The sequence below is a fragment of the Cuculus canorus genome, chromosome 6 (assembly GCF_017976375.1).
Source record: "Cuculus canorus isolate bCucCan1 chromosome 6, bCucCan1.pri, whole genome shotgun sequence".
NCBI classification, from domain to species: Eukaryota; Metazoa; Chordata; class Aves; order Cuculiformes; family Cuculidae; genus Cuculus; species Cuculus canorus.
Window position 1 is genome coordinate 37,583,262 of NC_071406.1, and position 27,007 is coordinate 37,610,268.

Here is a 27,007-nt window from a genome sequence, read left to right on the forward strand (position 1 = left end):
AACCTGACACTGCGGTGTAGGAAGAGGTTCCTCTTCCACCTAAAGCCTCAGCTGTTACCTTCTCCAATAACCTGCTCGGTGGCAAGCTCATAAATTGAATCTCTTCAGGGCAGAAAGTACTGGCAAATGAATGAAAAACGAATTAAATACTGAAAAAACATTACAGTACTTAAAAGCTTTACATACCGTTGTTTGGACATGCTTTAAACTCCACTCCTGAAGACGAGGTATCTGCAGGTTCTCCTTTGATGTCATCCTTCCTTAATAAAGTTTCAAAGTATATGTGAAGAGGAATATCTGATAAAAAGAGAGAGATCGAAAGAGAACGGAATTGGTACCAGAAAGATGGAAACCTGTGAGCCAATGAATTATGCATCATCGCTAAAGGTCTAGGAATCGATTACACAATCTAGGAGCAGTACGTAAAGCTGCCTTGAGTCCTTCCGCTCATGAAGAACAGCAGCACCGAGTAACTCCTACAACACCCCATTGCTCGTTTGCACAGCGGCTGCGTCTTCACATGGCCAGGCTGAAGACGAGATAGGAAAACATGGCCTGCAACTGGTGACAGCCCCAGAAAACTCAAAATTTCCCCTGACCAATGTTTCTTGGTTGCAATCACGTTACCAGAATGGGAAATCTAGATGGTGTAGTTTTCAAATGTCAGGATGATGTTATAATTTTCACTTGTCTAAACTCTCATATTTTTGCCAGTGTGAGGTTTTCTGTAAGAGAACCAAGATTTGTTGGAGCGAGTTCAGAGGAGGCCACAAATATGATCTGAGAGCTGGAGCACCTCCCGTACAAGGACAGGCTGAGAGAGTTGGAGTTGTTCAGCCTGGAGAAGAGAAGGCTCTCGGGAGACCTTAGAGCAGCTTTCAGGGGCTCCAGGAAAGCTGCAGAGGGGCTCTGGATCAGGGAGTGCAGGGACAGGATGAGGGGGAAGGGTTTTCAGCTGCAAGAGGGGAGATTGAGATGAGATCTTAGGAAGAAATGTTTTGCTGTGAGGGTGGGGAGGCCCTGGCCCAGGTTGCCCAGAGCAGCAGTGGCTGCCCCACCCCTGGAGGGGTTCAAGGCCAGGTTGGATGGGGCTTGGAGCCCCTGATCCAGTGGGAGGTGTCCCTGCCTGTGGCAGGGGTGGAACTGAGTGGGCTTTGAGGTCCCTTCCAACCCAAAGCATTCTGTAATTCTATGATTCTAAAACTCACTCAAAAGAAAAGAGAGTCCTTAAACTCTCCAGCTCTCGCAAGCATGACCACTCTATTGTAGAGGCACTGTGCTTGCATTGCTTACCTGAAGGGAATGATAAGACCGGATGGAAGGAAGAGTCCAGCTCTTTCACGTAATCCAGTATTTTAGATTCTGTGCTGCACTCACTGCTGCTGACAGCGGAGGCTGGCACTACACGTGGCAACTGAGTTTTGTACGGAAAGGTGGCATCTCCAGATGGCGAAGTCTGCAAGGAAACACAGTAACAAACATTAACTTCTCCTTTACTCACTTCCTTCCAATTAGACCTGAAGAAATAATACTCTGAGTGACATTCCAATATGAGAAGGAGAAAAACATTCCCACACACTGCAGATTGTCTAAATCTGGCTTAACTCCCCAATCATGGACTACAACACACGATACAAAGAACACAGAAACACCCTTCAGTTGAGGCCTGGAAACAGTTGTCAAAGCTGCTGAAGAAACTGTTTCCAAACCTTATTCCGATATAGCCTATGGCAAACAATCACCCCTTCAAATTCCATCCCAGCAGAACAAAACTAACACCAGACCAGTACAGGGGTCTCCTCTGTTCATGCTCTTAGTAAGATTTTTGGTATCTCTAGACAGTCTGAGCTCAGATATTTTAATAAGAGACACAAACATTTTGAGCAAAGACCGTACCATTATAATTTAAATATCAGATAAACGACACAAAAAAAAAAGAAGATCCAAAGCATTAAATAGAGAGGGATACACTGAGGATTGCTTCACTGGTAGAGACAGAAGACCTCTGAAGGAATTACTTTTGCTGCTTATTTGCAAGGCTTGTTAAAGCACAGAAGGCAAAATGATGGATTGCACAATGCTGGTATTGGTGAGCAGGATACCAAGGCAAAAGTAGGGTGAAAACAGGAGGAAGAAGCATCGGAGCGCAGGCAACGTACCCGGCTCTGAAACAAGACGGACAGAGCAGAATGTGAGACTACAGGGCAGCAGCCAACAGCAGACTGCGATTCAGAGCCAGCTACAAAACCACTGTGGGGAAACACTGCTGTTCATGGCACTTCCAGCCTTACTGGATCCAGTGGGAATAATCTCACAGGTAGGGACATTCATAAGGGCTTCCGCTGGTTTTGGATACATCACCAAACGGTGCAGGATCACATAAAGGAGGAGGAAAGAGGGGGAACCAGGAGGGTTGCAGCCTCAGGTTGTAGAAACTATCACATTTAACATCTCCCGGAGAAGAATTTAAAGAGTGCGAGAGTGAATAGAACAGTACCTTGATCTTCTTACTACATTTTATGGACTGAAAGGAAAGCACCCAGCAGTGGCATCAGAGGCAAGAGGATCAAATGAACATTTCTTGTATTCTCAGCACTTGTGCTTTCTGAATCCAAGAAGTCTCTTTAGGTGCTTCCTTCTGCCTGAAAGATTCCAGGCTGTATTCTAGCAGTGCCGCTCATCTGTTAGTGACGCAGTGATTACATCCACCACATAAAGTCCCCTTCCACTTACTGCAAGCAGTGCTTCTGGCAGCTACCACCCATCCTCACAACCCACATTAATTCAGCAAACATTCCCCTTTCCATCTCTCCCTTTCTTCTCAATACACAAATTCCCTGTGGGATTGGGTTGCAGGGACTATCAGAACCAAGGAAGCCTGTCACGATGCTGCAGCAGAGGAGACCTTGCGGTGGGAGAGTGGTTATATTTCACATTTTTGGTCACAGGAAAACATTGCCAGCCCTAAATCCCGCTTTGTCTCCATACACAGGTCTACGCAGAAATACTTTCAACCTCATTTGGAAAGAGCTTTTTTCTAGCCCAGGACTCCTTCAAATCAACGTGCAGTTATTCTCCTGTGACAGAAACATGGGACTCTTCATCTGCTGAACTTTAAACATCCATGCAGTGTTGGCAGGACTGGGACTGGCGTTTGGAAACACTGGAGGGATAAATGCTTAAAGCAGATTTAATGTTTCCCATTATAGGGACCACTAAACCAAAGCTTAAAGAGCTTTTAGGCAGTTGCTCTACCTTTGATGTAATAAGGGGTGGCTTCTCAAAAATGCACAAAAGCATGTTTCCTCTTGATATTTGGGGTTTAGAAATTAAATAGCCCCCTGCACTGCTTAAACTGCTACTGCACACCTTCTGCTTGCCTTCTGTTTTACAGAAATGAATCCACATTACAGTGAGTGATGAAACTCTCCTTCTCTAAAAAGAAATCACCTAACATCGACCAGTAACATTCACTAGAAAACAGGCAGGAAAATCTGACACATCCTGACACCCAGCCCTTTAGTGTTGCATTGCCATTTCTTGCTTTAATTCACTTTAGTCCCAAACACTTTTAGGCTACGGCTTAAAGCTACACCAGCTCAAAAACATGCATCCATGGTCAAACAACCTCCACAGCCTCGACCGGTTTTAACATCCACTTTTAACATGCCACTCTTCTCCTTGTGCTGCCTGTGATGGGAGTCACAAAACCTTATGTCTGGCTGTGTGCATTACGTCCTTGAATTCTCTGGCATCAATGCCTAAATAATTAACTCCTTCATTAAGTAGGTTTGTAACTCAAAAGAAAATAAGAACTTGCATAGAATCAAGAGTGATTTGAGTTAAAGGCTGGTAATGTTACTAGAAAAAAGCTCTTACGCCTGGCAGTGTGTGTTCCAACCTCCCAGATCTGGTTTAGATTTCTGACGAAGCAGTTTTCCACTGGAAAATGCTGAATTCATGAAATCATGATGGTTGTCAGGAACGTTGACTTAATCAAAGCTTGATGAAAAAATGTCTGAAGCCCTTCATTGAGGAATGAATGCGTGTTGCTCAAAGGAAACACTCCCAATCTCACTGAAACAGAACTGAAGAACTGTTCCTTGGAAAACCAACCTTTCCCACTCTTCCAGCTCAGCAGAGGACACAGCCTACCTCCCAAGGGGATTTTAAGCAGCTAATTATTGATTTTGTACCATAGGAAATCCACCAAAACCCAACTGAAAACAGCGCCACAAATCCATCTGTGGGTTCTGCAGAGAGCAAGAGAGGTTACCAACTCTTATCATTCTTTCCCATGCTGCACTACATCTCGCACAGCTCCGGGAACGCTTTTCTGCATTACTGAAATACAAACCCTCACGCTTCCTGAGGTTAAATAGACACGAAGAATAATATTACATTAAATGAAGGAAGACAAAATACAGTATTTAAGAGGAAATCAGAAATACAAATGCTTTAAATCTTCACCGCTGTTTTAAACTTCCTAAGGAAGGCTGCAACCAAGAGAACCTTGTTTTCCAGAGTATTATGAATTTTAATCTTGGAATTTCCCCCTTTGTACTTCTTTAATGGGTCACAGAAATTATAGTAAACAATTAAATTTGATATTCAAAATGATTCTTGCACTTGTTTGTGATAAATTGATGCATTAGACAACAACACACGACCAGCTCATGCTGCTGTTCTAGAAGTGTCAGGAGGCTGAGTACCACCATCCTCTGAGAGCTACTGGCTGCAGAGGAAAAAGTCTGTGTTTATGAAGCCAACTGAATCACAGAATCATGGAAAGGTTTGGGTTGGAGGGGACCTCAAAGTCTATCCAGTTCCAGCCCTGCCATGGGCAAGGACACCTCCCACTGGATCAGGGGGCTCAGAAATGTTTTGGGCTCTCAGTTAAAATCCTAAAGTGAATACTCGCTGCATAATTTCAGCTACTGATCCCCCAAACTCCCTCTGCTGCTGGGAATGTGCCCAAGTGTCCCAGCACAGAAAGCCGTGTTTCAATTACCCTGGTGCATACGAAGCCCCTATGCTAATTCAATTCGCTCAAATGCTGATGAATACCTGTCACGTCTGCCTCTGGTTACTCTTGTAAGCTGTAAAAGGCAAGGAAAAAGCTTTTGTTCTCCCTACAAACACACGCTCAGAGCTTTTCAGCAGTGTCAAAGAAGAGCTACCTCCCTCAACATTAACAACTGTTCTTCAGTAAATGAGTAGCCAGCTACATTGCAGAGATTTAATTATGGGGTCCAAGAGAATCACCATGTGGGTGGCTGACGCCTCCTCTTTGAACGGCAAACACGCCGCTAACTTTTCCTCCTCCAGAAGTGCTACGTGCAACCAGCCAAGCGCAGCGTTATCTGCTTGCTCCTGCACTTTGGCATCTGCCTTAAAGGCCAGCCTCTTGTCTCTGTGGCCTCCCTCTTCTGCAGATAGTGATCTGTCCCTCTGGCAGAACATACCGTTAAATTAAATGTCTTATTTCACGTCAGGGGATCCCTAAGCAGGACTGCCCTGGCCTTCTCTTTGCTGTAAAATACTTTTGGGAAGCATAGAATGCACAGACAGTGAAAGATTAACCTGAAAGCCCCAAGGACCTTCTCTCTCATCAGGAGGCAACAGGGTTTAGTTCCTTCACTCCTGTCACAAGCCGATGGGTGATGGACTTGCACCTGCCCTGTGGGAAGCGTATGCTGTCCCCAGCATCCTGAAATAAAGCCTTTTTGTTTATCTAGCAAATCAAAACCAAGGTGAGTGCTTCATCTTCGACCAGTTCAACCAAAAGAAGGGAAGACAGGTTAATCCACAGGGATATCTTTTCAGACATGCCGTGTAGAGAGGAAGAGTGGATGTGATCAGTAAAACACTGCAGCAAGGGCATCAGCAGCTCAAGGTACAGGACTGTGAAAAGCATGCTTTGGGTTTTTCATTCTGGGAAGAAAAGAATCCGTAGGCTGAGTGGCTTGCCACACACCTCACAAAGGATGGGTTTAGTTCCACTGGGGTATCACAGTATTGCAAGGCTCTCCCTCTGTCCTTCCCAGCAGGCAACAGTCACACATTCAGAACAGCCGAATGCATATGAATAATTCTTTTTTTCCCCATTTTTAACTAACAAAAGACCTTTTTTAACTTCCAGTGTTAACAGGGTAATTTTATCAACTATTACCTTCACTTACGAGCTTGGTGAGCTATAACCAACGGAATCTCCTCCCCAGAGCAGAAGACTGACATAGACTGAGGTGAGTTCTTAAGAAGAAATGTTTTTCTGTGAGGGTGGGGAGGCCCTGGCCCAGGCTTCCCAGATCACTCGTGGCTGCCCCATCCCTGGAGGGGTTCAAGGCCAGGCTGGATGGGGCTTGGAGCCCCCGATCCAGTGGGAGGTGTCCCTGCCCATGGCAGGGAGTGGAACTGGATGGGCTTTGAGGGCCCTTCCAACCCAAAACATTCCACGATTCCATGATCCACAGAGGTACCGCACCATTCCCATTGAAGCAGGATGCATACTCTTCTTTAAACCAGTTTGCAGGAGTCTTGGCAACACCACGACTTTCCCTGTATCCATGTTTTTTTTGAGGTCGGCAATGCCAGAGGCAGGTGGTGGAGCTGATATCTAGGGATACCAAGGAGGGGGATAATAACCACTGGACGCCTTTCGGGGCAGCTAAGGGAAAAGGACTCCCGCACGGTGTGAAAGGCAAAACCTCCCACTGGCTGCTGAATAATAGCCTGGATAGTGACTGCTGTCGAGAGTTCCGTTTATTTAAATGTACACAGTGAGGGAGCTGGAGAAAGCAGCAGTTGGTAACAGCCACAAAGAATTCACCTGCATCTCCTTAAACACAAACAAACCACAACTCGGGATAATATGGTAGAGGAAATTGGACTGTATTCTAGGAAGCAGATGCTAAACTATTTGTCCCCAGCCAACCATATCACCTGGCAGAAACCAGGGTGCAGCTACTGCACTGCAAGCAAGATTCTGATAAAGCACGTTGCCTGCACCCCTCCTTCTCCCTGTCCCTCACTCTCCTTTCCTGCTGGCTACAGCCCACTCGCAGATAGCAGACACTGAGCAAGTAAGATAAAGGCTCTGCGTGCTGGCTATGACACAAATTATAGCAGTACAGATATATTCTCTTCCTCCAAACCTGAAAATTAACCAGACAGGCTGAAAGACCCATCTGTATTAACTAAACGGCACCAACAAAAAGTATCGCTGGCCCTGAGCATGCAATGGGAAAACGGGAGGGCAAACAAACCACAGCACTGCCATGAGAACTAGGTTAAAATAAGAAACCTAAACCCTAGAATTTAAACACTTTTTCCCTGTCTGTTTCAGAGCCTCTGGAGAAGCACTTGCTTCCCCCTCCCTTCTTTTTCTTTTTAAGCCACTAAATGAAAGCAGAAACTCTTCTGCTCTCACTTAACTCCCGTTTGAGACTGAAGAAAAAAAATGTGGCAATGATCAACTGCAAGAGCTGGCAACATCACACCCATTGTTTGCTTTTGGTGTCTAAAACATCATCTCTCTCACCCCAATTCCCTACTTTCAGGGTTGAATTTGAATTCCAGCCTCCATGTGCCTCAGTGCACACAACCAGCAGGTGGAGATACAAATACAATGAGAATTTTGAGATTGAAAAATGCCACTGTGTTCTACAACCCTGGATGGAAACAGGCAGGACCACAATGGGTACCACTCAGATCTCACTCCACTATCATAGAATCATGGAATGGTTTGGATTGGAGGGGACCTCAAAGCCTGTCCAGTCCCACGCCCTGCCATGGGCAGGGACACCTCCCACTGGATCAGGGGCTCCAAGCCCCATCCAACCTGGCCTTGAACACCACCAGTGATGGGGGAGCCACCACTGCTCTGGGCAACCTGGGCCAGGGCCTCACAGCCCTCACTGTGAACAATTTCTTCCTAATGTCTCATCTAAATCTTCCCCTTCCAATTTAAAGCCAGTCCCTCTCATCCTATCACCCCAGGCCCTTGTAAAAAGCCCCTCCCCAGCTCTTCTGGAGCCCTTTTCAGCACTGGAAGCTGCTCTAAAGTCTCTGCAGAGCCTTCTCCAGGCTGAACAACTCCAACTCTCTCAGCCTGTCCTCACAGCAGAGGTGCTCCAGCCTCTCTATCGCCTCACACCTTTATTTATAGCTACATAAAGACTGTAATCGATTGAAACACTACCCAGCCTCAACGACATCTCTGGGCAAAGCACGGCTTGGAAAAACAAGAGCGCCGTGAGTTAGGACGAACAAAATGCATTGGCAAAACAAATCCCTTGCTGCTAAGAGGACTCTGGAGCCAGCCACATGGATAATACTCTAGAAAAGAAAGGATCAGGGCAGGTGAGCTGAGCAAAGACCTCGCTGAGAGCTCCTGACCAGCGACACCACTTGTCTGCTTTACACAACTGAGTGGAACTTTGATATCTCACAGATAATTCAGTTCCTTCAAGTCTGGGCAAAAAAAAAAAAGCCAGCAAAGGAGCTCCTCACTACAGAAAAAGCATTTGCAGGAGCACCTAGTCCCTCGACTGTGAGGAATCCGGGCGGGGGAAGCATTTACAAACGCAACAGCCACTGGGAAATGATTCCATTGGAGCTCATCGCTTCAGTCCTGGAACTATCTGCTGGCTTACAAACTGTCATGGGCTGAATGTTTTGATACTCTTTGCCTTCGTTCTCTGCGTTCAAATCACATCAAGTGCATGTCACAGGAGGAGACAACGACCCAGAGGTCACTGCCAATTGTAACAAGGCAGACAAGTTGAAGGAAGCACTCTCAGACTTCCAAACCCTGCCCACAAGGACGTGTCCTCCTACTCGACCACGCCTGCAGTTTGCTCCTTTGTGCTCTCCTGCATGCAAGTGTCAATATTCGTTCAAAAACCACGCTGCAGGAATGCACCGCTATGATCATATCCTCATAGCTGAAGCGGACCGCAGTCTCGGGGTTTATTATGCACATGGATTGCTCTGAGCGGCTTCTGCGCTGACTCACAACCAAGAAATGGCCTAAGCTCTTACCAAGCTATTTAGATAATGAAAGAAGAAAGACAGAGAACAGTTTCCATGGCCAGAAGATGACTCACAGGTCATCTGTGTGACTCCGTCATTCTGAATTAGAGGACAAGCGGATTTGGCCCCAAAGGATGTTCCAAGTTCCTGAGGACAGTGAATGGTGACAGATAAACCAAACACCCGGCAACCTGTTTTATCTATCCGTGCTGCAGCTTGACTATCTTGTTGATCTGGAAGGGCCTGAGGAGTTTCAGAACTCTTATCTTTGAGACACCACTCTGAGTAATAAGCATTATTTAAATACCAAAGCAGGGGAAGGTGTCATTCTCTGCAGAAAAGAAATACAGCGAAGAGAGGACAATGCTGGGCATCTCTCAACGGGGCTGGGAGGCTGTTAGGTCACTAAATACGCCAAATTTGACAGTGTATGTGGCATGGCAGTAGATAAGAGAAAAAAATGTGGCTGTCTTCCCAGTGACCTCCTGACCCAACAGATGGGAGAGCAGTTCAGAGTTCCATGCTTTGCTTTTCCTAACATGGATGTTGGGGAGCTGAGGGGGGGGGATGAGCTTCACATCTCTTCAGATTCGCTTGTGAAGGACAACGCTCTGAATGCCACTCGATGCACAAAGGGTACAACCAGTCATTCTCAAACCCCCACATTCCCCAAAGTTATTCCAACATTTCTGAATCCCCTACATATGGGAAGCCTGAATTTTACCACAATTCTCCAGTCTGAATTCTTTAGTCACCATCTGCTGAGATTACTCAGCAGAGCGGCATCGCCCATTGTCACCACCGGGCCCTTGCTTGCCTGCTGGTTGACCCAGGCACCACCAGGAAGCTGGTGCAGGAGCTGCAATGTTCTCCTCCCTCAGATTTGGAGGGCTGGTCTTGGTTAACACCACACTGCATCCAAAGAAAGGGAACGAAGCTAGGGAAGAAGCTGGAGAACAAGTTATGAGAGGCAGCTGAGGGACCTGGGATTGTTTAGCCTGGAGAATCATAGAGTCACTAGGTTGGAAAAAACTTCTTGGATCATCGAGTCCAACCATTAAGAAGAGAAGAGGAGGCTGAGGGGAGACCTCATTGCTCTTTGAAGGTCCCTGAAAGGAGGTTATGGTGAGGTGGCTGCTGGTCTCTTCTCCCCAGTAGCAAGTGATAGGATGAGAGAAAATGGCCTCAAGCTGCCCCAGGGCAGGTTCAGATTGGATACCAGGAAGAATTTCTTCACTGAAAGAGTGGTGCAGCATTGGCAGAGGCTGCCCAGGGAGGTGGTGGACTCCCCATCCCTGGAGCTCTCTAAAAGACAGGCAAACGAGGTGCTAAGGGATCTGGTTCAGTGGTGGGCAGGTACGGTTGGACTCGATGATCTCAAAGGTTTTCCAACCAAACGATTCTATGGTTCCAGATGAAAAGTCTAAGTGTCCAGGAGGCAGAGCTTCCAAACTCTAATCCTCCACTTGCACCATCAGCCCTCCAGTCAGGCTGCCAAGCCTTTATCCCCACTGCCCCGGAGCCAGGAACGCAAACTAATAAGGAACCCGACAGATTTTCAATAAAATGTCTTGCTAAAACTAGGACGCTCATGCAATTTCGCAGTTGATGCTGAATCAGCATGCTCTCACAGCACATCCTCACAGGGGAAATTCCTCCCCAGCCCAGCAGCACCCTTAGTAAATCCCAGACAGTTCGCCAAGGAGACATGGAGATTGTTCTCAACTGAACATACTTTTGAAAGGCAAAGGGAAAAAATCAAGAAATTAAACCCATTTGGGATTAGCGCTGCTCTAAAGAATGAGTTCATGTGCTCTGTGCTCCCAAATTAGACTGTTGCTTTAAGCACCACAGCTAAACTCATTAGATAGTCTTACCAGCAATACGCTATTAATATCAGATGTGAACAGATGTGCCTTCACAACAGACAATGGGTTTTTTTCCCCATTTTACACTATTAATTCCTCTGTAATGTGTAAAATTTTAAGAGTTTTAAGGCATTCATAAAATGTCACGTAAAAGGCAACATAACTGATCGTGAAGAGCAAAAAGGAAAACAAGATTAAGATATTGCAGTTTAATTTCCTAGAAAATAACGTGCCTCCAGCTGTGTCAACTTTCTTGTAGCTAAAACAAATATTCTGAAAACAAGCAGGCAGCTGATTTCCACCGTGTGGTGGTTCCCCAGCAGCCAAGGCTCCCAAGGAAGCTCTCCGGCTGTGTCTCAAACTGCACAAAGGCTTTAAAGAGAAGCATGTAACAAAGTGATTTGATAAGCAGGATTCTGGGCGATCTTTAATTTTTATGTTCATCTCATTAAGCCAGAGCCCCTGCTGACACAGCTCGTGCTCCTGCCACGTACCCTATGTGCTCCCTGAACGTCACAACCAGCACAGCATGCGCTGTTCTTCCAACAGAGCAGACCCGGGAGGGCTCCGGCAGCTGGACTCTTTGGTTTGGCCTCCTGAGGAGAGAGGCAAGCGCCTACCTGCTGATTCCAGTGACAGGCACTGTGCATTCTGTAGAGCTTCCTCTTCTGGAAGCTATGAAGTGGCCTCGTTCGGGCAGATGTGCTCATGTTAGCCACAGAGAGAGGTCTTAGTCTGGTTCGGTCTCTTCTTCTTTTCTTGATGTGCTGGTGATCAAGCAACCAGCTGCTCGAAGAGGACACCTCTCTGTTGTCTGAAGCTCTGTGGTTTCGTGATGAAGGGGGGAGGAAATACAAGAAGTTAAATACACTCTGCATGCACAGGCCAAGATTTCACACCCCGATTAGCATTGGCTACCTAATTACACGAGCATTTAACAAACACCACAATGTTTTATACCTCTGTGCTGTGGCTGCTTGCTAACTAATTCTATGTCAGGTCATGAAAGGAAGTTTATCATCCTTGTTCGCTTTTCAGCTCATGGAAAATGTTAAAATGAAGTTAAGCCCTCAAGCATACAACAGTTTTTGTTTTTTCCACACTCAAGAACCCTCTTGCTAACACATCTAATACCTCTGATTTTGAAGTTACAGTTAATAATCCCCTACAGACCTAGGTTCCACTCAAGACAGCAGTCATGCTAACACAAAGGAGACCTAGAGTCCTGCCCAGACACTTTTGAGATGTTCCGGTTTTGCTCAAGAGCTGAACTGTAAGTAAAACTTTACAAACAAGTGCCCATTCGGAGTACGGGTTGCAACTCGCTCTGAAGCATTTGTATAGAATCACTGAATCAGAGAATAGTTTTGGTTGGAAAAGACCTGTAAGATCATCAAGTTCAACCCTTGATGCAGTCCTAAGTCTGCCACTGGACCATGTCCCCAAGTATGACATCTGCTCATCTTTTAAACACCGCCAGGGATGATGACTCAATCACCTCCCTGGGCAGCCTCGTCCAGGGCTTGACAACTCTTTCAGTATAAAAATTCCTCCTAATATCCAATCTAAACCTCCCCTGGTGCATCTTGAGGCCATCTCCCCTTGTCCTCTCACTGACTAACAGGGAGAAGAGACCACCTCGCTACAACCTCCTTTCAGGGAGCTACTGACAGTGATAAAGTCTCCCCTCAGTCTCCTCTTCTCTAAATCAGGAGCTCTGCACACTTAGTTTAACCAAGACAGGGCCATCAAACTCCGCTTCCAAGGACGTGCCAGTAGAGCTCTCCAACAGAGCCAAATCCCAGCCTGGGGGAAGCTCTAGAGGAAGAGGGAATGCCTAGCCTGTTGGTTCGTCTTTAAGGTCTAGGAGCTGTCTGGACCCAGATGGTTTGGAAGAATGCAAGCTCAGCTCCAGTCACAACGTAACAGGGTCTACAGGAACATCTAGAAAGCTTTGTTTCAACATTAAATCTCGCTCTTATCTGCATTTCCCTAAGTCTATCCCTCTCAACCCCTGCTCAGCATTAAAGCATCACCCCTCCACAACATCACCTCCATGCACACCTCCTCAGCAATTCAGGATGCAATCACAAAACTGTGACAGCTCAGGGCCAAGAGCAGCAGGAAGTCCTGTACGTATACATACAACAACCTTGAGGGGCAACTCACCAGCCTGAGCACCCTGGTGTGCTCACCAGAACAGGGAATGCTACAAGGTAAGAATTCAAAGTACCCTCCTGTTTGGTGGGAATGACTCAATGGGAAGAATGCATTTCGCTTTTATAGGTATTCTGATTTTATTTTGTTGCTGTAGCAACATCTGCCTGCAAAGCTGATGGCTTGCTGTAAAAAGCACTCAAGTGTGCATTTATTTTTACAGTGCTGAAGACCTTGACTGCAACTCTAAACTGCCCGGGAAGTGCAAGCATACGAGAAATCTTGGCCTTGGTTCATAGCAGGTGGCCAGCAGGCGAGGGAGGGAGTTCTCCCCCTCTGCTCTGCTCTTGTGAGATCCCACCTGGAGCCCTGGGTCCAGTGCTGGAGTCCTCAGCACAGGAAGGACATGGAGCTGTTGGAGCGAGGCCAGAGGAGGCCAGGGAGATGATCCAAGGGCTAATGCACCTCCCATAGGAGGACAGGCTGTGAGAGCTGGGATTGTTCAGCCTGGAGAAGAAAAGGCTGCGAGGAGACCTTAGAGCAGCTTCCAGTGCTGAAAGGGGCTCCAGGAACGCTGGGGAGGGGCTCTGGATTAGGGAGTGCAGGGAGATGACGAGGGGAACGGCTTCAAAAATCAAGATTTTGATTAGAGATTAGGAAGAAATTTTTCATGATGAGGGTGGGGAGGCCCTGGCCCAGGTTGCCCAGAGCAGTGGTGGCTGCCCCATCCCGGGAGGGGTTCAAGGCCAGGTTGGATGAGGCTTAGAGCCGCTGATCCAGTGGGAGGTGTCCCTGCCCATGGCAGGGGTGGAACTGGATGGGCTTTGAGGTCCCTTCCAACCCAAACCTTTCTAGGATTCTGTCTATCTGCACAAACGATTATTTTCTCTGATGAACTCCACATCCAGTCTCACCAGCAAACTTAGAACTCTCAATAGAACATGCAAATGAATTTATTACAAGGCTATTTGTCAACCTTTTTTGACAAGCAGCATTCTTCTAGCAGCACATTTTCATTAAATCAAAAAGAAGCACTTGTTATGGAATGGTGATTAAACCTCATCCCATGCTGAGCTGGTGGGGGGATAAGGCTGCAAGCCTTGAACTTGTCCTCTCTTCCAACACATCAGAACAATTCCAAGAACCAACAGAGACTCAATGAAAGAAATGTGCTAATTAAAAGCAGGATAGCCCAAAGTAAAGGAACATCTTAGTCAGCACCAAGAAAAAGCCCAAAATATCAAATCATGACATTCTTAATGCTAACAACACACTTTTAAGGCTTAAGAAAGAAAACAACATTTGAAGTCCATGCAAAAGATTCCTTAAAATCCTTTCTCTGAATTCTCAGAAACTTTCTCTGGAATTCTCTGCCTTGAAGTCAGACAGTGCCGAGCTCTGAACTCCCACACATTCTCCTACACGAAGACAATTCGGACAGGTAAATTAGCACACAAAGCTCCTTAGGCTGACTCCTCAGCTTCTGCGATGCCTGCCCTTGTCCTGGTGGTCTGCCCAGGTCTTTGATGACATCTCCTCAGCCCCTGCTAGCTGCTTGGTTCACCCTGCCGTGCCTCGCAGTCCTGCCCAGCTCCATCGTCAGATGAAGCAGAGCTCTCTGCGCTGCGGCTCAGAGCTGCAGCCCACAGCTGTGAGGTTTTCCTGCCACCCGTGTAAACAGGATGCCCGATCAGGTTCAGGTTCTCCATTTACTTTGATGTTAGTGTGGGTGTACTTCATAGAGTCAGAGTGAACTCTGGATAGAACGAGTGAGGGGAGAGACAGTAACTGCAGCACACCACTGTCTCAGTTGCACACGGAACTACCATAACAAAATGCAACAAACAGCCACCACACACTCAACCCTTTCAAGAAATAGGAAGGTACAAATTTCCCCTGGAGGATTCTCATGAAAACCACTCCACCTCGTGCCTAATTCCCATCATTAATGAATAAAATTTATTTTCAAATTTCAAATTTGATTTCAAAACATGTCATAAGAAGTGAAAAAATCAAATAAACTACTCAACTGTTAAGGTGACACCTAGGAAGGTCACAGGTCTCTCAGATTCCCTTCCAACACTGCCAGCTCCAGTTTAGAGCTACGGCACTGAGAGAATCTTCCAAGTCCTCCCATTCTCCTTTGGGCTTTTACTGGTCCTGAGCAGAAACCAGCCAGCCTCAGAGAGTGCTATGCAAGCAAACAACTGGGCAGCTCATAAAGCAGGATGAGGATGGATTTGAGGCAGTGTCTGACATTCCAAAACTCGAGGAATTTTACGACTTTCCCGTATATTCTTTGTGAACAACTGATACATCAGGAGCGTGAATGTGACATGACAGGACCCCCTCATCCTTACGTTTAGGGCACAGTTACACAAGCGCTTTGGAACAGACGGCAGTTAAAGAAGCTGCCCATCCAAGCTCCTCATTCTAGTCTCTTTGTGGGAGGCTACAGCCTCTGCGGCAAAGCTGCTGAAGCAGACAGCGTGGCCTGCTCCTTCAAGAGCCAGGGAGTTACATCCTGCTGCAGGCACTGCCACAAACCTCCCAGCTCCAGTAAGGAACACTTTCTTCATCCACCTCATCTTAATTAAGACCTGTGAATAACAGCAAGCCTCCCAGCCTCCAAAATCTCATTGCTAGTATCTCAGGAGACATATCCTACAAACCTAGGTGTTCTGTAAGCCAGGGCTGTAATCAATTATCTTAATGCTGTTTTGAGATTAATTCTGATTACACCCTGCACTATATTTTAACATCATTGAATAAATGATGGTATTACTAAGCAGTACAGAGTAGTGCTGAGAAATGTGGAATCGTGGAATGTTTTGGCTTGGAAGGGACCTCAAAGCCCATCCAGTTCCACCCCCTGCCATGGGCAGTCACACCTCCCACTGGATCAAGGGCTCCAAACCCCATCCAACCTGGCCTTGAACCCCTCCAGGGATGGGGCAGCCACCACTGCTCTGGGCAGCCTGGGCCAGGGCCTCCCCTCCCTCTGCATGAAGAATGTCTAATCAAAATCTTCCCCTTTCCAACTGTGTTCCAATTAATGATTGTGTCCTTTCACTTCTTCACAGATATATTCACCCTCCCAGGATTTAAGGGTATTTACAGTGACTGCGTAATTTTGTGATGTTTTTAAAACAATACAAAACTCTGCTACTTTCAACCTCACCTGCAAGACCTGAATCCTCTCGAGGCCTGCAGAAAGCAGCTCTGTTTCCCGATTTACTACTCTAACGATTATCAGTTCCCTCAACACAACTTTACCAAGAGTTATTGTCAAAACCCCGCTGCCGTGCTGTTCCTACCTGAAGGAGATGCCATTGACGAGCTGTCGGTGCTGACAGGTCTTGGATGAAAGGGATGAAGAAGCTGGAGACAGATTGAGTGGAGCAATGAGGCTGCTGATGATTTCACTCAGCTGCGCACTCTGGAAGAAATAAAGAGAAATAAAAGGTGGTCAGACTGTTAAACAGGCTTTAACAGCTGAAAGGTCATAGACTGTGTTGTTTTCCTACTTTGGATTCCAGTCATACATCATAGAATAACCATACTTAGTTTCTCTTTGTGGATAATCAAGAGTGACGTGGGTTTTCTTTCACAATTATTACATTCAGCTATACCAAAACCTCCAACCAACCCCTAAACACAAGAACCCAACCCAACCTTCAACAACCAGCCAAGGACATTGTTAAACATTTTAATAAGGAGCACACAAAACGCATCAGTGATTTTAGCAGATTAACCAAACAGTTATAAAAAGGCAAAGGAAACCAGAACACTTTACAGCTGATGTTCCAACAGCTGCGCCCCACAGCTGCTGACTGGGGCACACAAGCATCTACTCCAAAGGATTTCAACAGGGAAAAACCGTCTGCTGTCTGCCAAATTGTGAGGTTTGTTCACTCCAAGGATTTCTTTCAAAGGGTTGGAACACCTCTGCTGTGAGGACAGGCTGAGAGAGTGGGGGTTGTTCAGCCTGGAGAAGAGAAGGCTGCGGGGAGACCTTAGAGCAGCCCCGAGTGCTGGAAGGGGCTCCAGGAAAGCTGCGGAGGGGCTTTTTCCAAGCGCCTGCAGTGATAGGATGAGGGAGAACAGCTTTAAATTGGAAGGGGGAAGATTTAGATGACACATTAGGAAGAAATTCTTCACGCTGAGGGTGGGGAGGCCCTGGCCCAGGGTGCCCAGAGCAGTGGTGGCTGTCCCATCCCTGGAGGGGTTCAAGGCCAGGTTGGATGGGGCTTGGAGCCCCTGAGCCAGTGGGGGGTGTCCCTGCCCATGGCAGGGCATGGGACTGGATGGGCTTCGAGGTGCCCTCTGACTCAAACCATTCTATCATTCGATGATTCTCTTGTTAAAAGAGTCCTCCTCGCTGCTCACTGTAGTCTGACAGAGAGGTTTCTACAAGGAGGGCTGTCAAAACTACAGACCACTGAAATCCTCTGGTATCCTCAAAAAAAGAAACAAGCAGCCCCATCCCACCACAGGCGCCCCTAAACAAATGCAGCCAATCTGTGAAGAATAGGAATCGCTCCTCATAAAGCCCTGAATCGTGGCCTGATGCCAGATAATATTTCACAATGATATTTTTGTTTTAAATGTCAGACCTTAAGGGCTATCCTGACAATAACTGTAGCTAGTTCAGAGGAAACCGTGCTGCGCCCTAAACAGAAATCAAATGTCTCCGAAATGGCAGCCCAGTTCTTAGAGCTCGTTCGCGTACTTTGCCTGTTTTTCACCCAGAACTAAGACTGCTTCAAACAAGAATCACTACAGGTTACTCAGGAAGTTTGCTTCACATTTTGAGGCACAACCATTTATGCAGAAAGAGGTAAAACCAATTATTTTCCGTTTGAGTGCAGCTCATGACTTTCCTGTTAGCGTTTAAGCAATGCAGTCAGGTAAAAATTTTACGTCAAAATATTCAGGGATAGATACGAAAGCACAGAAACAGGAAGTCCGTTAAAAAAGGCCATGAAAATGCAAACAAGATGCCAGTCAAATATTTTGCAGATTGAATTCTTTCAGATTTTTAAATCAATCTGCAAGGAGCACAGTCTCCACAGAATCTGAAAGCACCAAAGCCATGGCAGGCTTCCAAAAGACAAGGCAAAACATCCATGTTTTAAAAACACTGCATAGCTAAGAAAAGGACTTGAAACCAGTATTAATTAAACTTGCCAGGCTTAGTCACTTGGCACTGGTTTTGTTCACAAGTGGAATTGTTTGATTTTAACAAAGAAATACTTTAAGATAGTACTGAGGATTTCTGTGGGAATAGCTGTGGATGTTGCTGCCCCAGCACCGCTGCTGCTGGAACTGAGCAAACAGAAACCCCCCCTTGGAGTTAAGGCTGATTTACAGAGCAGAGAGTCAAAAAGCAAATAGAAGCATGGAATGGTTTGGGTTGGAAGGGACCTCAAAGGCCATCCAGTTCCACCCCCTGCCATGGGCAGGGACACCTCCCACTGGATCAGCGGCTCCAAACCCCATCCAACCTGGCCTTGAACCCCTCCAGGGATGGGGCAGCCACCACTGCTCTGGGCAACCCGGGCCAGGGCCTCCCCACCCTCACAAGAAAACATTTCTTCCTAACATCTAAGCTAAGTCTCCCCTCTTGCAGCTTAGAAGTGTTTCCCTCGTCCTGTCCCTTCACTCCCTGACCAAGAGCCCCTCCCCAGTGTTCCTGGAGCCCCTTTCAGCATTGGAAGCTGCTCCAAGGTCTCCCCGCAGCCTTCTCCTCTCTGGGCTGAACAACGCCAACTCTCTCAGCTTGTCCTCGTACAGGAAGCGCTCCAGACCTCGGATCATCTTTGTGGCCTCCTCCAGACTCATTCCAACAGTTCCACGTTCTTCTTTAGTTGGGGATTCCAGAAATGGGCACAGGACTCCAGGTGGGGTCTCACCAGAGAGCAACAGAAGGGCAGAATGCCCTCCCTTGCCCTGCTGATGCCACTCCTTTGGCTGCAGCCCAGGACAGTTGCTGGGCTGTGAGGGCCAGCTTATGTCAAGCTTCTAATCAATCAGCACCCCAAACCCTTCTCTGCAGGGCTGCTCTCAAATCAACCCCAGTGCTTTCTGTGGTGTAAAGAGAAATCTGATGCAACCTGCAAGACGTGTAAATGAAGAACACCTTCACTTCCAAGCAATTTTCAGATCATGACCGTGTTTGGACCTCTGTAGCTACTTAAGGACTGCTATTACTGTCACTGTCAAACGTCTCACTGAGAAGTGTGTTTAATTTTCCAAGCAACCACTCAAAGAGGGGACATTTACCACGTTCTAAAAGTGCTCTTGGGTTTATCTGACAGAATCGCCAGCACCACACATCTAGATGTCCTGTTTCATTGCTTCCTCGCTCCTGTCTGCTGTGGATAAGAGCTATCAAACAGGGGAAGAATTTTAATAACAGGGAAGTATGACTATCAAATAAGAAAAATTGGCACAGAGATTCAGGAAGAGGCGTTGAGAACCTAAAACTACTTTTACCCCATTTAAAAAATGTGCGTGTGACAAAGATTTCCACACAGCAGTAGAGCGACGTTACTGCCTCACACTGCCTCTGTCAGGTTCGCTCCATGCTGACTGCATGCATTTATCCTCAATCCAAGTTTCTGTATCTCCCTCAGCAACGTGATCCTGCCACATTCCTTCTGTACTTTCTAGCAAAAGAAAACCCTGTGGGAGCCTATATTGTGTTTCCTGGAATTAACCTTAGAAATGACTTCTTGGAACACCACAGACTGAAACTCCGCTCACAGCTACACCTATGCTGTGCCTCTTAAGTACCTGGAATTCCTCGACTCCCAGCCGGAGACCCAAGATGCTTGAAAAGACAGGACAACAATTGTATTCTGTTGGGTCTTTGTTTTAAGTGCAACGAACCTCCATCTTCAGCTATGTTCTTTCATCTCACTTAAGTATTTCCTGAAACAATCTATGGCGACTCTGCACTGAGCCTAACCATGAAGGAGTGGCAGGTTTGTGGAGAGCTATTAGAAGTGGTTTCGTGGCCGCTTGGATGGAAACAAAGCGGTAACACAGACAGGTCAGAAATAAAAGGTTAATTTGTAAACCTGGTGTACAATGTGGTTATTTAAGCCCTTCAATTCATCAGTACCCGCTCTAAGGACTGCAAAATATCTTTCTTTTTGGAAGTCATCACCATGGAACCTGCCCTGTTTCTGAAGCAAATCATCTGGCTCCATCGACCATTTGGTTCTTATTTTACTTTACCTGTTTCTCTATGTTTCGTAAAAGCAGGGTAGGGCTGCTGGGTGACATTTCAAAGTCATGCTCCGGCAAAGAATCCTGTCTCTCAATGGCAGCTTGCGAATTCCCTGTGGCGTTTAATAAAGCTTCGTGGTCTGTCAATTGTATTTGCTTCTTCAAAATGTCTTTTGGAAATGGGAATTCTTCTAAGATCACCATCCCCTAGACAACAGCAATTGAACACGGTTGGTTGACAATGGATTAACCCTCCTAAATAATTTTTAAGGGGCGGTCGAACCTGACATATCCCCCTTAAGGCCTCCCGGCAACTCTTTGGAGCATTTAAACTACATTTGAAACACACTTCACAGCTAAAATACAGAAATAGTAGCTATTTTCATTAGTGAAAAGCTGCACCATTTATGCTACTCATTATAACAGCAATCACTCCGGTGTTGTACCACTGCTTAAACATCTGTGCCAAAATTCAGATCAGAAATTCATACTTATTAGAGCAACCATATGATTGTCTGCTGACTTAAGAGGAGGTTTTGCTGTACAAAACAGCCAGCCTCTGATTTGAAGTTGGTCATGGTCTTTGCAGCCAATACATTTTCAGGAGGCATTTTGAAGCGCTCCGTTTTTCTTATTCCCATCCGTATTCTAAGCAGAACATCAAGGCTGTTATTTTTTCTGCAGCAGAGATGGATACAATTCAAAACGAAAGCCTTTTACAACTTAATAACTGATTGTTTTAAGGTGGGCATTTTTAGAGTTTCATAATCCCAGAGGTAACTATCCCAAATAGTCAGCAATCCCATCGCTTTTCACAGCAGTCTGCACAAAAGTGGGATCAGATGTGGTGTATCATCTAGAATGCTGCCTAATGAGAGAAATATAACTTTACTGGAGAGGGAAATAACAGGGTTTCATAAACAGAACCAGGAAAAGAATACCCTCATTGTGCTTTCTACATGACAGAAAGATAAAAGTGTCACATACAATCCTAGCTAATGTCCCAGCTGGTTCCTTTTAACATCTTAAAATGTTAAACAAAACAATCAGCAAAGAACAATCTGTAATACTGAAAAGGTTCCTCAAATATGTCATTATCTTAAGCAAATAAATTTAATGCTCAGAAAAGGCTATAAATTTTCTGCAGGCTGTTTCCAAAGAGAAAGGGAAAGGACTTACTTGCTTTTAAGCACTGACTGTTACTCAAATCGCAAGCAGAAAGAACGGGACCATTCAATTACTTAAAGTTTTCCTTCCAGTGAGAATATTCCACTACAAAACATGGGCAGATTGACATTCTGTGGCCTAAAGGAATCCCTACATTATTTCTTTTAGCAAGGCAGACTTATCCTAGGTTGTGGCAGTGGAAAACGAAGGATCCTGTGGTTTTACTGACACCTTGACTCCTGTTAGCAACTTGCCCTAAAACATGACAGCCAGTCTCAAAGAGACTTGAAAGAGATGAGGGGAAAATATGAAATCGTCCTGTTCTCATTCCGTCTCCGACTCATTCTCCTGTTTGAGTTACAAATTCGAAGCTGAGAACAAAGTTCTCCTCTAAAACCAAATATAGGTGCTCGAGAACTTGCTTTAGTGCCCAAAAGGGCATGGAGATTCTGGACTTCCAACAAGTCCACACTACATTTTCCCCATTCATGGCAGGCAGTAGCCCATCGTCTGTGTTTTTCCATTTAAAGCGGACGGAAACGACCCCAGACGGTATCACCCTGCGATGTGCAGACCAGCAGCAGTTACGAAGCAGGCAGCGTGTTCAAAGAAATTCAAGCATAGATCTCATTTAGATGTGCCACACCAGGAGGACGATCTAGCTCAACAGCTTCAGGCTCTTTTAAAACTTAGAATTCTTAGATCTTTTTTAGTAAAAGAAGCACAGAGAGAGCAAAAAAAAAATAGCCACAAAAGTCCAAAACACAAACATTGGAGTTAGAGGAATAGAAAGACATGAAAGAAAAGCAGTGAAAAGAGGGGGAGCCCTCCTTCCATTGGAATCCTATGCTTTGAAGTTGCAGAATCCTGTTGACAAGCACGGAAAGAGGAAAGCACAAAAGTGAAGAGAATTCTGACAGACCGTATGAAAAGGGAGGGATGGAATAAGCCCAGAAGAGAAGAGGAAGGGGAAAGAATTAGAAGGCTAACCCTGACTACACAGGAATCATGAGGTAAATGGGCTACAACCAGAATGGTTTGGCAAAGAAGCCCCGCCTCCTCCTCCTTTCCTCTTAAATGGAATTGTCTTGGTTTGCAGATAGACATTTTCTTAACTGTAAGGGCTCTCAAAGACCCAGAGCTGCTACTCCTGTGTGCACAGGGATGGAGAGGACACGATGTAGTAGGCCAGGAAGCTGCCCACAAGTTAACTGTGTCCCTCCCTATTGCGTTATGGTGTCAGAGTGGCGTTTTGCTTGAAATCATTGCTCACTGGATATGAATCACATTTTTTTCCACTCAAAACAGATGAAAAACACTCTGAAACCATGAAACACAGCATACAAATTCTAATGATATTGTGTAACCACTCTGAACCCATTAAATGAAAACAAAGAGCTCTTCTGTCAGCCCACATGTGCTTTGGTAGCTGCTGCGCTTCGAACACGGGCACAAAACAATCCCAGCTGAAGAGAATCCACGTCCACCTTCCCAATGCCAAGCAGAGAGCACCACAGCTGGCAAAAGGGGCATGAAGGCTGCAAAAAGGAACGTCACTATGGATCTCCACCAGAAAGAGGACTAGGCTGCAAGCCAGGGTACCACCTAGTGCGAAGGAAATGCATGACTAAAAGAATGTTCTCTCTTTTCTTGGTTATTTACTCCTCTGTGTTCCGCAACTCAGGAGGCCTCTGCTACCCGAAAGGCTGTCAGCTTTGGGGTGGAGCAGTATGCATGCACGTGGTAGCGAGGACAACACTAAAATAGCGGGATTATCTTTAAGGTCCCTTCCAACCCAACCCATTCTATGACTCGGTGGGCACCAAGGCCCTCTGACAAAGGCTCCTCGGCTCATAAAGAAAAACCTGGCTGGGAAAAAGTTGTGAGCAGGGGAGACAAAGTCAGACACAAAAGGGAGGGCTTTGAAGGCGGAAGGAGAAGAGGGAATAGTATTTCTTTACGTGATCAGAGGGAAATGCTCCCTGAGGTGATTCCCCCTGCTTTTAAACTCCCTCCAAGTCTCACATTCAGCCCCATGAAGTCTAAAGTATGTTCTGGCTCCTCTCTCTCTGTGCTTATCTGACCCCAGCCTACGCGAGGCTCAAAAGAGCCCTCCTCTAAAAGCTCCCGCTATCACACTACCAGAATTAGCACAGGTTTTGGCTTCTTGCACATGAGAATGACCTGGGGAACCCATTAAGTTGATAGATAGATTATTAATGTTTCAGGAATGTGACTTTCCCACTGTCTAGCCAGTTCGATTTACAAAAAACTAGTCCATGAGTTACACACATTGGAATTTTAGTAATAATTAATCCTTGACCTGTTCGAAGTGCTGTACAAATATTAACCAGCTAATCCTCAGAATAAACATCCACTGTAAATAAGAAAAAATCCCACCCTGAAACCCCAAGACACAAAAATTAACAACCAGCCACCTCTCTGCCTCTCTAGCAGAGGAGAAAACTGCTGTGATGAACGCAGTTCCTTCTGCTGGGCCCCCTAACAAAGCCCCAACTCTCATGGATGGGTTCCTGACTCCCAGTCCTGTCCCGGTGCTTCTAGGGTACGATGGTTTTTAGCTCCCACTGTCTTTCTCATTAACCTTTGCATGCGACAGCCTGTGCGGATGCAAGAACTCCAGGACAAAACATACAGCAACAACAACAAGAAGGAATCAAATAAACAAATATTACAAGACACACTGTCAAAAGATTATTGGAAAAGCCCATTTATGAGCTGACAGACAATACCTTGGTGGCACGTATCTGCCTGTGAAGGTCAGTTAGTTGTTGGATTTTGTATTCTAGTTCTGAAATCTGGGCTTGAAGCCACGTCCACCGGCTGCCAATTCTAGCTCTGTCTGCAAGCCACTTCCATTCACAAGTATAGCTGCTGTGAAGACAAAACGCTGGTTAGTCCAAAAATAAAGATAACCACATTTGCACAAGAACATTTTTGACAGCTGCTCTGCCTCATGTTGCAAGCATCTCGGTTGCTTTCAGAAGATATCTGGCGATACCCATCCAGTTTCACATCAGCTTCTTTCTGTAACGGCAGAACTTGCCCAAACCAGCACCATCAGCGTTCGCTGGCTATTCCCAGGCTAAGCTGGTTTTCTGTTCTGTGTTAGAAAACCCAGAGCTGAAGAAACCACCACGCTATACCAGTTAATGCAGATTACAGAGCAGTACAGAATTCCAGTAACTCCACCAGCAAGAGCCCCAATTCTTACGACACGCTTCCTCCCACAGATTCCATGAATGTCATTCGCTAACAACTGGAATCTAATAAAGCATCACCCAGCAATGACCAGCGAGATACCAAGTCAAAGAAGGCCATGAAGATGATCTGAACATCTCTGCTATGAGGACAGGCTGAGAGAGACGGGGTTGTTCAGCCTGGAGAAAAGAAGGCTCTGAGGAGACCTTAGAGGAGCTTCCAGTGCTGAAGGGGGCTCCAGGAAGGCTGGGGGGACTTTTTACAGTGGCCTGAAGTGAAAGGATGAGGGGGAACAGCTTTAAATTGGAAGGGAAAGGTTTAGATGAGACATTAAGAAGAAGTTGTTCACAGTGAAGGCTGTGAGTCCCTGGCCCAGGTTGCCCAGAGCAGTGGTGGCTGCCCCATCCCTGGAGGGGTTCAAGGCCAGGTTGGATGGGGCTTGGGCAGCCTGATCCAGTTGGAGGTGTCCCTGCCCATGGCAGGGGGTGGATCTGGATGGGCTTTGAGGTCCCTTCTGACCCAAACCATTCAATGATTCTAAGTCATTGCTCCCCAAAACAACCAGCTAGTTCAGATCTGGTTTATTGAAGCTATTTTACAAACACAGCTGTGTGAGTACAGCACCGTCAGGTCTCTCTCCCTGCTGTTTGCCACTAGGTGCAGTGTCACACCTAAGATACACCTCCTGGCACCTGACACTGTGATTGCTTTAACTTCATTGGGCTAAATTAATCACTGGCATCAGCAAAGTTTACTCAGCCTACATATTAAATGAAGGAATGACATAGCAGTACCACTCAAGAAATAACCTCAATATCCAGTACGTTGAAGGACCAGAGCCAACACAGTGCAATATCTTAGCATGCAGCTGCCACTGCTCTCTTAATGGCTTTGTTTACTTAAACCAAATGATGGTGGTTTTTTTCCACTAAAGCTGTCGAGCAGTTTGCCACAGCTAATTTAAAAGAACTGTGAAAGCAAAATCAAACATCTTCTGGAAAAGAACTGCTTAGACTCAAGTTATTGGGATAACCGCTGGATTGAAATCCTGGATGGTGCCGTATGGAAGTTCTGCACATGCTATGCCCTGTTCCCTGAATGATGAAGATACCAAGGTATCACAGAGGAGACAAGAAAGAGCAGATCTCAGCAAACTGGCACGGGAAGATCACACAAGTGCAATTGCTTAAAGCAGAATTTTGAGTCGGTTACCTCAAGGACAAGAGAAAGGCAAGACGTCACCCTGCAGAGATGCCGGACATTTCCCAGCATGAGTAGAGCATCATCAAACATGAGAATCCTACTATATTCAGGGCAAAGATTATAAAACATAATATAACTCCAAACCTCAGAACTTTCAGTCCATGTTAGCTATCATAGATGGTAAGAACAGACGCAGACTCAGGTAGGTTACCTCTAGAAGACATAATTTTCCCCTTTTTTAACATAAATTATGTACCAACATAGTTTACAACCAGCCTGAACTCTCTCCTACCCACATAACATACGAAACTGGACAGGAGACTAAAATGTCCCAGTTAAATCTAGATTCTACAGGCAAGCAAATAGAGTGGATTACCATCAAAAAGAAACTCAAAGAACTCCTGAAATACAAACCACCATAAATTGTTTACATTTTATACATTCTCCTAGTGTTTCTGTCCTAGGAGAAAAGGCATCGGAAGTCATCTTGTGAATATCCATTTTTCTGGCAACCCCTTCTTTGGTTTCCCATCCCTGGCAGCACAGAGCAAAGAGCGCTGGTTCCTCGTGCTTTAACAAGGTCTGTTGGCCAAGAGCTTCTACAGGATTGACAGTTTTTGCACATCTGTGCTTCTGGAAGCCATAAAATACAGTTTGCAGAAAGGGAAAGATACAAACTCCTAGCTGGCCCAAGGCAGAGTTCAATAAAATACTGTGTTCACAGCAGTGCTGTGGCTGGGATAGTTAGGATTCGTCTCGGAGTTCTGGGTTGGCAAAAGGCTGGTCCTAAGGAAGAGCTGCTTAATGAGGCTGTAACAAATCCCTTAGTTAATCATTCCAACAAAAAAAGTTAACTGGGAATAAAGAGGATAACAGAGAAAAACGCAGCAGGAGGACTGAGGTGCTTGGTTCTATTCCTCTCTCAACAGACAAACGAACAAAAAAACCACCAGAACACCCCAAAAGCAGGACATTACAACAAGTAATAGCAAGAGGAAATAAACCTTGCCGACAGGATGCCCTGCCAGGCTAGATGCAACAGTGCGAGGAAAGGTGAGCTCTCCAACAGAGAGGAGGGAAGGAGAAAATAACCAGTGCCCACACTGCTGGGAGACCAGGAG

At 46.0% G+C, this 27,007-nt stretch overlaps 1 protein-coding gene and 1 long non-coding RNA gene across 10 annotated transcripts in view; one reads left to right on the forward strand and one right to left on the reverse strand.

Moving 5' to 3' along the window:
* KANSL1L (KAT8 regulatory NSL complex subunit 1 like) overlaps positions 1 to 27,007 on the reverse strand; it is a 64,977-nt gene that overhangs the window by 14,553 nt on the left and 23,417 nt on the right. For 7 of the 9 annotated variants that reach the window (XR_008450333.1, XM_054069482.1, XM_054069485.1 and 4 more), the window contains exons 3-8: positions 24,215 to 24,356; positions 20,304 to 20,501; positions 16,376 to 16,497; positions 11,522 to 11,723; positions 1,294 to 1,456; positions 187 to 297 (exon numbers count right to left, since the gene is read on the reverse strand). Coding sequence is in view for 8 of the 9 variants with exons in the window: in XM_054069482.1 (XP_053925457.1) it covers positions 187 to 297; positions 1,294 to 1,456; positions 11,522 to 11,723; positions 16,376 to 16,497; positions 20,304 to 20,501; positions 24,215 to 24,356 (938 nt within the window). In the remaining variant the exon portion in view is untranslated. The remainder of the gene's footprint in view (positions 1 to 186; positions 298 to 1,293; positions 1,457 to 11,521; positions 11,724 to 16,375; positions 16,498 to 20,303; positions 20,502 to 24,214; positions 24,357 to 27,007) is intronic. The other 2 variants (XM_054069481.1, XM_054069486.1) reach the window with 2 other exon arrangements.
* On the forward strand, positions 1,468 to 16,358 carry LOC128852472 (uncharacterized). Its single transcript, XR_008450335.1, has 3 exons — positions 1,468 to 5,753; positions 6,143 to 6,245; positions 16,142 to 16,358. It is a non-coding gene; the product is annotated as an uncharacterized LOC128852472 (long non-coding RNA).